Source organism: Aedes albopictus, chromosome 1 (genome assembly GCF_035046485.1).
Source record: "Aedes albopictus strain Foshan chromosome 1, AalbF5, whole genome shotgun sequence".
NCBI lineage: Eukaryota > Metazoa > Arthropoda > Insecta > Diptera > Culicidae > Aedes > Aedes albopictus.
The window spans coordinates 206732006-206747225 of NC_085136.1; the positions used below are offsets into that span (position 1 = coordinate 206732006).

Sequence of the window (15220 nt, forward strand, 5' to 3'; positions counted from 1 at the left end):
CAAATGCAGAAATTACACTTTAAATATAACTTTAATTATTACCTACAGTATCGGACAATAAAAATGCACCAAAGCCGTTTTCCCATACAAACTAGTCAACTTTGGGTTGCCATATCTCAGTTATGTCTCAACCGATTGTTTTCATTTTTCTGTGACGAACTACAAAACATTTCAATTTTCGAAAACTATTGAAAAAGTTCAGTGATAACTATTGATATAAAAGTTACAGATAGGTTGAATTTTGACAATAAAAATGCACCAAGACGAAAAATTATGTAGCCAAAAATGCTGAAGTCAAATCACTATGGTGTTTTCGGTAAATATGTTTCTTGTGTGATGACCAATAAATTTGCTGAAGACACCATAGCTATCTGACTTCAGCATTTCAGGCTACACATTTTTTTGTCTTGGTGCATTTTTATTGTCAAAATTTAACCTATCTGTAACTTTTGTATCAATAGCTATCACTGAACTTTTTTAATAGTTTTAGAAAATCGAAATGTTTTGTAGTTCGTCACAGGAAAATGAAAACAATCGGTTGAGACATAACTGAGATATGGCAACCCAAAGTTGACTAGTTTGTATGGGAAAACGGCTTTGGTGCATTTTTATTGTCCGATACTGTATGTCATAACCTAGCACAATCAACTGAAGCACAGGTCATGCTTAAAAATATAATGTTGAATTAAAAAAAAACACCAAACATCTAGCTGACATGGGAAACGCGTGAAACGAAGATTGACTGCTGCATCAAATCGGCAGCACACGGGAGATCAATCTGAAAATAAGCTAGGGGGAACTCGCGGTAGCCGTGTAGGATTTCTCCCTTTTTAGCACGCACGCATCAAAAACTTCTCCAACGCTTCCTATTTCCTCGTCCCATCGACAATGCTGCCGGCATCATCGGTGAGATGTTTGTTGTTGGGAAGGATTTCGCTGGTTACACTTTCCAAAATCCCGTCGGGTTTATTTCCTTTCGTAACTACTGCTTTACGATAATACTCGACAATCTGTTCATTATGAGGAACGGCAGTAGGGATTTTTAGAACGAAATGTTAGACCGTCACTCAAGCGTAATGCTGGGTGTTGATTCGTTTGGATTAGAGAATACCTACCCCTCAAAGCTAGGTTCTTGGAAGTTTTTTTTGATATGAAATGAAATGTTAAGGAAATCATTTTCATCGCCAAATAATCTAGCTCAAATAAGCAGCAATTCAAGTTGCTATTGGTTGGCCCACAATTTTCTCTGTAGTTCAAGTACGATCCGGGAGGCCGTGGAAGTAACGGAATCCCACTTGTCCGCCCCGTACAATCCTTTCAACAATGTTGTCCGGAGTTATATCTCCACCGCATATCTTCTGTATAGTCGAGCTTTGCTCCACGAAGCATGGGCATTCAAAGAGCACATGCTCTGCGGTCTCGTCTTAGTCTGCGTATTCCGGACATGCGAGGAGCCTGCATGTCCGAATCTGTGCATATACCACCTAAAGCACCCATGGCCTGACAGAAATTGTGTCAAGGGAAAGTCCGCCTCGCCATGGGGCCTGTTCGTCCATTTAGACACGGTTAGTATGAGCCTGTGTGTCCATCTACCCTTGCTGGAGGAATTCCATTCCCTATGCCACTTCAATATCGACGATGTTCTGGCGATCAGTTTCGCGCCTCTTATGTCGCGTCGATCGAAGTACTTATCGTCATCTGCCACCACTAGTACTATGCGCATCATGCCCGCTAGCACGCATACCGTATCCTTTGAGACCGTGTGGTATGCGCTTACCACCACCCTAAGGCACATCAGTCTGTGGGTACTCTCGAGTCACTTCACGTTTCGATTGACCACTAGCGCATTCGACCATGCAGCGGCGCCATACAATAGTATTGTAACCGCTAGTGTCGCGAGCAGCTTACGATTATTCGAGACTACTGCCGAGCTATTTGACAATACCATTAACGCCATGCTTGGCCTTTTGCAAGCTCTTCCACGTGGCTTCCGAATTTCAGCTTATCGTCGGTCATGACTCCCAATTGCTTCAGTGAGCGCTTAGAGTTAATCGTGCACCCGCCCGTTGTGACCACTGCTTGCTGTTCAGACTTACCTCCACCACCACCGACGGGTCGCCATGTTTGGGCAGTAGAACCAATCTTTGCCTTTTCCACCTCTTCGGAAATTCGCCTCTGTCTAGGCACATCTGCATCGCCATTTTGAACGTGTCAGGATTAGCCTCGATGAAGACGGCCATCTGTTGCTACTGTTGGGATAACGTCCGGACCCGGAGCCTTGTTCAACTTAAGCGACTTCGCTATTGCGATGAGTTCGTCGTTCGTCACCGGTTTGGCCATAGGGGACGGGGGTCCATGGTCTTGTATCATGGCGCGGGAACAACGTTTCCACGATCTTCTGCAGCATCTCGGGGGAGTGTCCCAAGGGGCCAACGTTCGCAACATCCACGTTCAGTTTAGCCATAGCCTAGCTTCTCTCCCCAAGCAACACACTAGTCATATAAGAGTTACGGCAGATTTTGGTTGTACAGTAGTTAACTTGACGTTATTCTAGCGTTGTGTTAGAATAACGTAAAATTAACTTCTATACAACTAAAACTTGAGCTGCCGTAACTCTTATAAGACATGCGTGTTACTTGGGTCGTTAGTCAAACGGCCACCCTACTCAATCGCCCAGGCATTGAAGTCTCCACCGATTACCACAGGACTACAGGACTGTACAGATCACCGCTAGCTTGGCCTTATCCGTTACCCAGCTCCCGTTATCGGGGGGGATGCGATAAGGGTCCGATAATAGTGCGCAATGTTGCTATTTTTCACCGGTTGAATGCTCATCACTGCTCATCATTTGTATTTTAATCGCGCGCGGTTATGCTGTGCTTCGATCATCGATGACCAGGAGCAAAGATATGGAAAGATAGACGTAATGAAAATCACAACACGCTTGTTTGTTCGGCTCAGCCATACCGAATGGGATAGATAGACACGATGCGGCCTTGAGAGCTTGCGGTGCACCCAGAAAAAGCATCCGAATATACCGACACAAACGTGCACACTTACAAAGCCAACTATGTCTCGTGATGAGCCCTTCAAGCGATGAAAAGAACGGTTTTGACTACAAGACGTCCGCTCAACGGCGAGAGAGAATCACCAACACCGCTGATCGGTGTCGCTCCTAATCGTATGCTATTCGTTCGGGCGATCGCACCGATGATGTGATGGAAAGAAACCTTTCGCTCGCTGTTGACAAAGACTCAAGTTTTCTCGCCTATAGGCATGTTTTCACAAAATAGCAAGGATGGTAATGCGATGACTGTACTTGACTCCGAGACTGACTGCCACAGCAACTGTTGTGCGGCTTCACAGTGGTTCAGGTTTAGCTGTGTCACCTCCGTGCCCGGACATTTAGACCCGCCCGTCGTGTGCCCCTTGCTCGTCATGTGAATCAGGTTTTATGGTGCCTGGCCTTTCACTCCGCACTTCCTGTAGAGTTTGCTCCTGTCGGGGCCTTTACACGCCCACGACTTGTGTCCTTGCTTGAAGCACTTGAAACACGCCTCTGGTGACTCGTAGATGCTGAGCGGGCACACTGACCAGCCTACTCTGATCTTGCCGACCACAGTCGCCTTGTTCACCTTCTGTACAGAGAGCTTGATCGTGGCGATCTGCGTGCCTGCCGGACCAGGCTGATCGATGCACTTGGTGCATCTACGTCGCATTGCTGCTTAAGTGCGGCTGCGAGTTCCTCTGCATCGGTGATCTTGTCCAGGTTTTTACACTGGAGAGTTACCTCCGCCGTAAGGGCTCCCACCTGCCCTTTTTCGGTGTGTTTCTTGGCCGCCTCCTTCTTCAGCACTAGTATCATCTCCCCAGTCCTAGTGCGCCGGTTGGTTGTTTTTTACATCACGCACCCAGCGGTGAGAGACGATTTTCGGCTTAAGGCTATGGATCGCCAATCCGGAGACGGCGGGTTCGATTCCCGTTCCGGTCGGGAAAATTTTCTCGATTCCCTGGGCATAGTGTATCATTGTGCTTGCCTCACAAGATACAAATTCATGCAATGGCAGGCAAAGAAAGCCCTCCAATTAATAACTGTGGAAGTGCTCAAAGAACACTAAGTTGGAGAGAGGCAGGCCAAGTTCCAGTGGGAACGTAGAGCCACACAGAAGAAGAAGAAGGCCCGCAGCACCTATGTGTATGTATCCGCCTCAGTTTTCGCGCTTGCGGTTGCTTTCATTTTTCTCAATTTCTTCTTCTTTCCAACCGTAACCCAAGGGTTGTCCTTCCCTTGGTCTGGTTGGCCACAGTTTCTCTTAGGGTCGGCCTTCTGGGGCTTGGTTTCCCAGCCCCATGCCCGTTTTGCTACCGACTTGGGAGCCTGGTTGCTCGCGCTGGGCGTCCCTTTCTTCCTTTTCGGCTTTACCTCTTGTAGACGCTTCTTGTTCCCCGCGGGCGACGTATCCTCGACTGGATTCGGCCATGCAGCTCGAGCCGCAGGGCGGATTAATTTCTCCGCTACGGTTCCGGCTAGCTGCATGGTCTCATTCACTATTCTCGCGTTGTCAGCAAAGAGGAAGCTGTCCGTTTGATTTTAGTGGATCGCTCTTCGCTGCTCGCATTCCGCTCTTCAACCAGGAGATCGTACTCCTTCTTGGACAGAGCTAGCGATTTGCAGAGCTTCAGCCGGCCCTCTTTCAGGTCCTTCAGGTGATGTTAGTCCGCCCGCTAGTGAAGTCGATCAGCTCGTCCACCTGTTCAGTAGTAGTTTCTGTTGGCTCCACCTTTAGAGCCGCTATCCCTCATTGCAGTAGTCGCCAATGATCCTGGTGGTTATTTATGCAAACAGGCCACCCAAGAGTTGGCACAGGCCCTTATGGGGACTGAGCTCAGAGCCGCATCAGCGCTAATCAGGAGTGTTCATCTGAACCTACTTCCACCCAGTTAGTTGCCTAAGCAGGGTACAGGGTAGCAGTACGGAAAAGTGAAAGCCCAAACAATATCTACAGCAAAAAGTAGTCAACGGAAAAGTAGTTTAATTTGGGGACCGCACACGAATAACGTTACGCTTTTAGGGAGGAGGAGGAGTTTTGCAGAACATGACGACCCTTACAAAAAAAAATGAGGTTCCATACAAAAAGTGTGACATAGGAATGAGGGGGGTTGTAGGGGGGGGGGGGGTGGTGTAATAAGGTCGATTTTTGCATGATATAATTTGTATATCACCCCTTATTCAAAGGATAAAATGGAAAACTCAACAGTAAAATGCTTTCCAAGAGAATTTCGTGAATCTTCCTGGAGAAAATTCTTCGAATCAGGAATACTGCTTGTCGTTGGAAGATTCGAAAGTTCGCTTGTCGGGAGTTTGTTTAGTTAGCGCGAAAGGTTCGAAAGTTTGCTACCCGGAAGCTTGTTAGGCGGCGAGAAAACTACATAGTGAGTGCGAAATATTCGGAAGTTCGCTTGCCGGAAGTTGATTCGCCGGCGTGAATAGTCAGGCCGGGGTGGCCACTGCAGTACATAGTAGCCGTATCCATTCCACTCGGTCCATGGCTGTTTGTCTCCAGTTCCGCACTCTGCGTAGGGTCCGCAGATCGTCCTCCACTTGGTCGACCCACTTCGCTCGCAGTGCTCTACGTCTTCTTGTACCGGTCGGATGACTCTCGAGAACCATTTTAGTCGGGTTGCTATCCGACATCCTGATGACGTGACCCGCCCACCGTAGCCTCCCGATTTTCACGGTATGGACGATGGTTGGTTCTCTCAGCAACTTATGCAGCTCGTGGTTCATTCGCCTTCTTTAAGTCCCGTCTTCCATCTGCACTCCACCGTGGTACGCAACACCATTTGTCACACGATAACCAAAATCATGTTGTATACCAAGTCTACGATCTATACAAATTTTGGAAATATTGGGCGGATAAAAGTCTACGAAGGGAGAGAGGGGTTTGACATGGCCAAAAATGAGTCTACGTAATTTATGGACAACACCTATTTTGAACTGAAATTATCCAGATGAACTAATACCACAAGTTCGTTTACCAGAGAGCATCAATCTTCAACTTAGTATTTTTATTTTAAATATCGTATACATACATACATACATACAAGACTTCCCACGACACGAATGATCTATATTTAAATCAACTCCACATGGTTACGTATTCTGGGAAGCTGAAAAATCAACCTTTGAAGAGCAGTGCATAAATATCGCATAAATTTTCATACTCCTGTCCTTCTGGGGATGCTTTGCTTATCCGCACTGGATTTTCCGCAATATATTCTCGTTTCTTGCTAGGGACTTGAGAAGAAATAAACCCCGGCTTTCCAGGAACAAGAATAGTGACAATAAGCGCTCACAGACGATTGCTTTATACATCCCCGATCTAATCTATTTCATTTAGGGCTTTACCTCCTACGGTTGCACGCTGTGTTTTGCTGCGATTACGTATCGCAAAAATGTCCAAAGTGCTACAGGGAATGGCAAATGGGACGCGTTTGCCAGCTACTGTATTAGTTTGTAGCACATCGAAAGCAAAATGACATTTACGGGGATTAAAGACCCCTAATGTTACCACACTCACATTTTGTCACGTTCATTCCCTCCGTAGGGATGGATGAATATTCTTATTTCAAGGCAACGAATTCCCGTCAATGCAGAGCACGGTGTAGACGGCATATATATTGCGGTGTATTCAAGGACAGTAACCTCCTGGTTTGAGACGCACTTTATCTACACGGCATCCATTTATTGTGGTATCGAAATCTATGAGGTATGTATCTACGATTGTCACATATTAAATGGAGTTGAATTTGTTCGTGTTAGTTGGGTCAACTTTGAGGTAGCAAAACTAACAATCACCTTAATTTATTTCACGAATACTGAGCAATCGTGACGGTTGGCGCATAAATGAGCTTACGACCATGCGTCTCCATATTATAAATAGCCGATAGAGACGTTAAAGATTTGTATTTCTACGATTTCCAGCAACACGGTATCGTCCAAAGTGCCCTAAATCTAAGTATGGATATCTTTAGAAAAGATGTAAAAATATCAGCATCTTTTATTAATGAATTTTGAAATAATATTCATGTCCATTCTTGAACAATTGAAAAGAGATCATATGTAAGTCTCGCATTCCTCTAGCTCGGATGGTGCTGCTTGTACACCAATAAAACGGCTCTACCTTATTTGGCATAATGCCATTTAGCATAACGCCGTTTGGCATAATGACATTTGGCATAAAGGCCATTTGGCATAATGGCCATTTGGCATAATGCCATTTGGCATAACACGAAGAACAGCCTTCTTGGTAAGAATGTGTATAATATTTGTTATGCCAAATGGCCATTATGCCAAATGGCCGTTATGCCAAATGGCTTTTATGCCAAATGGCATTATTCCAAACGGCATTATGCCAAATGGCGTTATGCCAAATGGGGTAGAGCCCAATAAAACAATCCTATGTTCTTTCGGCTCCCACCAGAGCATAGAAAGAAGCATGAATGAGCAAATGGATGGTGAGCACGCTGCTTGATGACGACAATCATTACATTTTATAAGTTAATTAAATTTGTGTGAATCGTGCTGATGGCGGCTGTAGTGACAGGATAAGAAGACTGATGGCGTCTAACACAGATCTTTAATGTGTTTTTGAGAATGCCAACTAGAGGGGCGTTGGGCTTCAAGAAACAAAAGATGTCTTGTGGCGTTAGAGAAAAAAAATTGGAAGACAATTTGTGAGACGAACATATGTCCAAAGAATGATATTTCTTATTAATGTAATTGGAATGCATCAGGAGGGTAATTAACAAGTACAAAACTGATTACACTCAATCGAAGAGGGTATTCTGCTTGTCGGTACAAACGTTATTGCTTCTAAAATTTTGCAGTGACATCGGAACGGTGGTTAGAATATAAACAGGGTTTTATTTTCTGCAAATATTAAAGTCTCTTTAAACAAATTCAATTTAACGCCATTGACCACAGGTCAAACAGATATGCAATCATCCAAAGTATTTGAAACTCTCCAGGGATATTTACCTCAACTGCTTTAATATTTCGCCTATCGATACGTTCCTAACTACCCTTAGAATCATCTCACCGCAGCTCTTACAAGTTTGAAATGGTCCTGTTTACAAATCGCCTACGTAGCAGAAAAAAAAATCAAATAAAGAACAGTAACCTACAAAATGCATCCCTCTTCTCTCTTACTTTTTCTTGCAACCAACCACCATTCGCCTCATCAAATGCGTTGTGCACTAAAATGCCCATGAATAAATAGGTCCAGTAGGGGAGAGTAGTCAATAGCAGAACGGCTGCGGCTGGAGCAGATGCTGCAGATTGCTTTAAAATCATGGCCAAACGTAGCACCTTTTTCCAAAACAGCCACCATTACCGTTACACCTGGAGATCATCACATCAGATGGAATAGCAAATCGACCACGATCTGATTGACGGACGGCACTTCTCCGACATTATCGACGTCAGGTCCTATCGTGGGTCTTACATCGACTCCGACCACTATCTGGTGATGGTCATACTGCGCCTAAAACTCTCCGTCATCAACAATATACGGTACCGGCGACCGCCACGGTACAACCAAGAGCAACTGAAGCAACCGAATGTCACCTCAACATACGCGCAGAATTGCCAGATGAGGGCGAACTCGATGTGGCTCCTCTAGAGGACTGCTGGAGAACAGTAAAAGCAGCCATCAACGACGCTACCGAGAGCGAAACGAATGGCTTGACAAGGAGTGTGAAGCGATTTTGGAGGAGAACGGCGAATCACGAAACGACCACGACAACGGAGGGAACGACTACGTCAATGCAGCAGAGGACAGAAATGAGCGAACTCCCACGCTGAGGGCAGTTAAGGATGGTATTCACCAGCTCAAAATCAACAAAGCAGCTGGTAAGGATGGTATCGCAGCTGAACTCTTCAAGATGGTCCCATAAAGTTGGCCACCTATATGCACCGGTTGATAGTCAGGATCTGGGAAACCGAACAGCTACCGGAGAAAGAAAGAGGTAATTTTCCCGACTCACAAGAGAGGCGACCATTTAGAATGTGAAAACTTCAGAGCGATCACCATTTTGGATGCTGCCTACAAAGTGCTATCCCAGATCATCTTCCGTCGTCAGTCACGTAAAACTAATGAGTTCGTGCGAAGTTATCAAGTTAACTTTATCGACGGCCACTCGACAACGGACCAGATCTTCACCGTACGGCAAACCCTCCAGAAATGCCGTGAATACCAGGTCACAACGAATCACCTGTTCATTGACTTCAAAGCGACATACGACAATATCGACCGCACATAGCTTCGGAAAATCATGAACAAAAACGGCTTTCCTGGGAAGCTGACTAGACTGATCAAAGCAACGATGGACGGTAAGAGTTTCGGGTTAATTATCCAGTTCATTCGAATCTCGTCGGGGACTGCGACAAAGTGACGGACTCTCATGCCTACTCTTCAACATCGCACTGAAAGGTGTCATGCGACGAGCCGGGCTCTACAGCCGGGGTACGATTTTCACAAAATTCGGTCAATTCGGCGTGCTTTACGGACAACATGGACATTATCGCCAGAACATTTGGAACGGAGGCAGAACTGTACACCCGCCTGAAACGCGAAGCAGCAAAGGTCGAACTGATTGTGAATGGGTCAGTAACAAAGTACATGCTGACAGGAGGAACCGAACACGGCCGGGTCCATCTAGGTAGTAATGTCACGACAGACGGGGATACACCTTCGAGGTGGTGGAGGAATTCGTCTACCTCGTATGCTTACTGACGGCTGTTCGTGAAATACGAAGGCGCGTCATCAAAAGATTCACCTCGCACCAAATGCACCATGTACAAAACGCTAAAATGAGCGCAGGTCCTCTATGGACACGAGACATGGACCATGCTCGAGGAGAACCTGTAAGCACTCTGAGTTTTTAAGCGACGCGTGCTAAGGACCAGACCAGAAGGTGGCCAAAGCCGAAAGGATACGGTGGGCAGGGCATGTCGCAAGAATGCCAGATAACAACCCTGCAAAGTTGGTGTTCACGACTGATTCGAGTGTGGAGCATGTCTGGCGAGCATTGGGCGGCTATGAACCAAGTATTGTGTAGAGCGAACTACTGTTGATTATGTGCTATACTAATTGTGACGTTGGGCAATTAAATGTAGATCAAAACGTATCCCACTATTGATCTACCCTCCCCTATACTCATAGGTTGGAAAAGAAAAGGATTCACAGTCACATAAAGGCAAAATGAGGAAAACACAAGCCAGCCCGCGCCACCGACGGATAGCGATGATGGTGGTGAAGCGCAATGCGAAAAGGGGTAAAAACCAATTGTCTAAAAAGCATATTCTGAGCCGTGTGGGTTTTTTCAATACCACTTGATGATGAGCGGTAGTATACTATAGCGACCATAAGTATAGAGAGCTACCATAGCTGATGGCGGTGCGAGGCAAAAAGCCGGAAAATAGACAGCGAATTCCATATTAAGAATCAAGCCAAATCCAGGATTGGGGGTTGACGACGATGCAAGGGATGCTGCTTGAAAAGCAAATGACGAACATTAAATTTTGCTTACTTTTTAAATAGCCTTGGCTTCACATCCTTGGCGTACTCCGGCGTGTGTATCTAGGTATCTGGGTAAATGCACGTGAGTGGACCACAAGGCTTTGTTCGTTAGGCTATAATTGTGTGGTTTTGTTATTTAAGATTGTTAAAATAAATTGGTTTCTGTCGGGTTCTTCTTACACCTAATGTAATGCAAAGAAGTATTCAACTCTAATGAACCGTGACTTAAGGCTCAAGCATTCGTCATCATTTTTCGGAAAATAAAAAAGCAGTTTTCTCGCTGCAAATCAAAACAAGGATCATGAAAATATATTCACTGCATTATATTCCTCATGTACAGTACAGTGAATATATTTTCATAGCAAAAACTTTTGTTTTGAACGAAAAAACTGCTTTCAAATGTTTGATAATGACGATGATTTCAATGACGAAAAGTTCAACGTTAAACTTATTTATCTTATCCGTAGTTAGGAGTTGTGTTGAAATTTCACATTATTTTACGTCAAGAGAAACGCTAGATTAATTGTTTAAAGAGTTTGAAATAATTAGTTTTTTTTTGTAAAATTCGAGGTAATAATACAAGATTGGAAGTATTTTGCCACGGAAAAATAAGTAAGTTAAACTAAACCTCCTACTTTTTCTATGACTGACCTAGAACACTATTTACAATCATGAACACTATTTACAATCGACTGCATATATATTTGGGTTGTACCACTTTATAATATATGTTTTATTTAGATTGACACTTTTGTTTTCTTATTTATTTCAGAGAGCCTCCATCGTTGGGCAAACACGAAAACTCAGATATAATACTGAAGTTGCCAATGGGTAAACGAATTCGTGACATTCGTTGGTTGTCGGTGTGGTGCAGAAGATTCACGGTAAGGTTATACAATAGAATCAGATTGCTTTACGTTCGATTTTGCACGACATTGAAAAGATAAGGAACTAAAAAAATCCAAACTTTAGGGGAGACTGAGGAGACTTGATCCCTGGGGAGACTTGTCCCCCCATATTTGTTCGGAATCAAAAACATTTTTCTTCTAGCATAATTTTTCCAAAACTACTCCTGGACAAACGACTATGTTTTGGCTACAAGTGATTTCGATTGTACATTGCATCATTTTTTAACGGCTGATGGTTTGTTTTCAGTCCTTCAAAAATTTTTTACACGATTCTGAAAAATCTCAATAACTTTGTGAAAATTGAACCAAATCGTGTCAAAATTCCACAGCACATAGTTTAAATAAAGTACTTTCAAACTTATTTATCCAAATGAGGTTGTTGATAACATATTTTAATTAATTCAGCTTAGTATACACAACAGTGACATGGGCAGACTTGATCCCTCGAGGATTACACACACATTATACATATGAAAAATAAAATTCTATTCGGAAGCCTCTATTCACTTGGAATTCTAGTCTATTCAACGATAAAATGTGTTAGATAATTATAACTTTAGTACAAACCAAGAAAAGGGGGATCAAGTCTCCCCATTTTTAAAATACGGCATATCCTTAAAAATTTAAATCTTGAATATGCAGTGTTTTAGCATATTCATCGAAAATACAAGAAAACTCGAAAAGAAAATTAATAGGAAGATTCTGGAATTATTTTCCCTTTAAATAAACCATGTGATCAAAGGGGGATCAAGTGTCACCCATTTTTGAAAAATACATCATAAGACATGCCTCCATAAAAACACAGTTTTGAAAACTTTAACAATAATTTAAAGGCCTTCTGTTGTGTATTAACTTGCATTAGATGTTTACCTGCCATTTTTTACGGTAATCGGATCTAGTTTTGTGTTTTTTCTTGAAGTTTCAGGTAAATTAAGAAAAAGAGATCAAGTCTTCCCAGTCTCCCCTACTTAAAGTTTCGGCATTTCCAAAACACATTAATACATAAAAAATTGTGCAAATCGCTATTTAATGGACAAAAACAGCTGACAACCATAAAAAATTATTGGGTACGATATTTAAATATCATGTGTGTGGTGTGTACTTTATGGTACTCTACTGAAGAGTCTACATATGTCCAAGGAAGTCAAGAATATTTTCGTTACGAGACGATCCTGGACCGTCCTGGAATCGGGTCACGCTCAGCATTGTCTTGTTGAATACACGCACATTCATCACCTCGACTATATGGGTTACCTATTGTTTCCGGAATATGTTTTAAATTACTATCGCCATTCTGAATTAGCGGCCTTAACGACCACCAAGCACCAAGTACCGAGAGTAAGCGGGTGTTTATTTATCCTTTAAATATAGAGTAATCAATACCTTGGTGAAAACATACAATTATTTTCTTCGGTTAGAGGCATAGGGTCTGGGACCATTTGGGCAGAAGCACCTATTTTGGGCACTTGCTGCTATAACTCAGTCAATTTTCAACCGATTGACTTGATTTTTGAGACACGGTCAGTTAGGCACAGCATCTAGCCATGTACAAAAATTCAAGTCAATCGGTTTGGAATTGACTGAGTTGTAGCAGCAAGTGCCTAAAATAGGTGCTCCTGCCCAAATGGTCCCAGACCCTACAATTCATAATTCTTAAAATATGGCGATGGCAGTCCTCGTCGACTGTTCGCAGCATTCGTTTCTCTTACGCTCACACTCAACCACTGACACAAAATCACTTTTGTCACAAATATCCCGATGTGAGCTTTCCGTTTCAGTGGTTTTGCGGTTGTCCCAGGCCAGGGGCACTCGAGCAAACACACATAATCGGCTCACAGAGACCAAAGACTTCAGCTACAATTCCCCATACCACTTGCCGAACATGAAACAAAACTTAAACGACAAAAAATACGGAACAAATAAATATGGCACCTACCAACTCATCGGAATGAATAAAATAGCTTTCAGCTTTTTTTTATGCTCATATAAAGTGTATACTAGCAAAATTTGACTGAGTTATAGTGGAAAACAGACGAATATAGAAGCCACCGCCCAAGTGGCGCGATTCCCTAGGATATTTTTCCATGAAATTCATTTATTGTTTATCGTCCCCCCCTTGACGAATCAACGAGTACGGTGACAAAAGAAGAAAATGAGTTTTTTTCCGGCCTTATTGAAGACAATAATTTCTAAAATTTCGTGTAACAAATAACATTTCATTATTTCATTCAATTATTCAAAAATCTTCAGAATTCTTCAAATCTTCAATTGTATGATTCGTGATTTGGCAATTCCTTCAGAACTTTCTATGGCACATGAGTTGGCTTTATATATTTTCATCATTTCTAAAGGCGGTACGGAATTTGTTTTGCCTTCATTTTGAGAATTTCGTAAGCATTTTTTTTATTGGTTTTAGTTTTTAGTTTTTAGTTCTCTTGATAATTTTCTTTGCATTTATTTTGGCTATTTTATTTTCTGGAACTTATTAAAAAAATCTCTCCGGTAATCACTATGAGAGTCCCTACGGCAATATTTTCAGTTATAAATTCAGCAATGGTTATGTGAATTTCTTCACTAATTTCCTAGGAAACTTCTACAGAAAATCATGTGGAGTTTCTACAATATTTTTTTGGTGTATATTTTCTGTAAACTCTTTGGGAATGCTTACATTAATAACTTTCACAATTCCGTCAACAATTTTATTGTGTATGTTTCAATAATCCCATTTGTAGAAAGAATTCAAAAAATAAAACCTTAGTGAATTTCCTCTGCACTTCCTATGAATATTTTTTTTAACAATTCCTTGGGAAATAGCCATAGAAATTCCTACGACAATTTCTTTGAAAATTCCTTCGGAAGTTCCTTCAGTAATTGTTTCGCAGAGACGAATGCCCTAGTCACTCTCAATAAAAAAAAATCAGCTATTGCTTCAGGAATTTCTTTGGAAACGTCCTTGCGGATTTTTTTTTTTAACTTTTCCGACAACTCCATTGGAATCTTTTCCCGAAGTGTAGAATTAGCTGCAAGTTAAAATACACAAAAATAAAATTAAAAGAATTTTTTTTCGAAATTCCATTACGTATTCTTTTAGAAATTTTCATAGGTATGCTTCGGCAATTAACTTGGAAATTTCTCCGTAAACATCTATGGCAATACCCTCGGCAATTCCATTGCACATTTCTCAGGCAGTTTTTTGAAAATTTCTTCAGGTTTTTCAAGAAACCGCTCATATAAAAATCCCTTTGGAAATTGATTTGGAAACTTCATCTTTAGATTCATTTGGGAAGCGCATTTTTTTCGTGAATTCCTTTAAAAAATTCCTCCACGATTGCCAATGGATAATTTATGAATTTGCAAATAAACTATAGGATAAATTTCCAAAGAAATGACCGACGGAATTTCCAAAGAATATTGCGAAAGAATTTTGCAAAAAATTCCCAACGTACTTACTTGTGAAATTTCAAAATAGATGGCCGCTAGAATTTATAATTAGGATACCGTAAAAGCTACCTATGAAATTGAAAAAAAACGTTTAAAGGAATTACCGGAGGATTTTCCAAGCAAAATGTCGTATGAATTTTTAAAGCAATAGTCGAAGGAGTTCCCGAAGGATTCGCTATATAAATTTCGTTAGAAGTATCAAAGCAACTCAGAAACAAATTGATGAAGAAATTTTCAAAGATTTTTTAAAATTTACCGGCAATTTTAGAGATGAATTTGTGAAAAAAA

The 15220-nt window shown here is 42.2% G+C and overlaps 1 protein-coding gene across 2 annotated transcripts in view; it reads left to right on the plus strand.

Moving 5' to 3' along the window:
- Positions 1–15220, plus strand: part of LOC109430297 (protein Skeletor, isoforms B/C) — a 215751-nt gene that overhangs the window by 143659 nt on the left and 56872 nt on the right. For both annotated transcript variants that reach the window (XM_029867020.2, XM_029867021.2), the window contains exon 4: positions 11356–11467. In XM_029867020.2, the coding sequence (XP_029722880.1) occupies positions 11356–11467 (112 nt within the window). The remainder of the gene's footprint in view (positions 1–11355; positions 11468–15220) is intronic.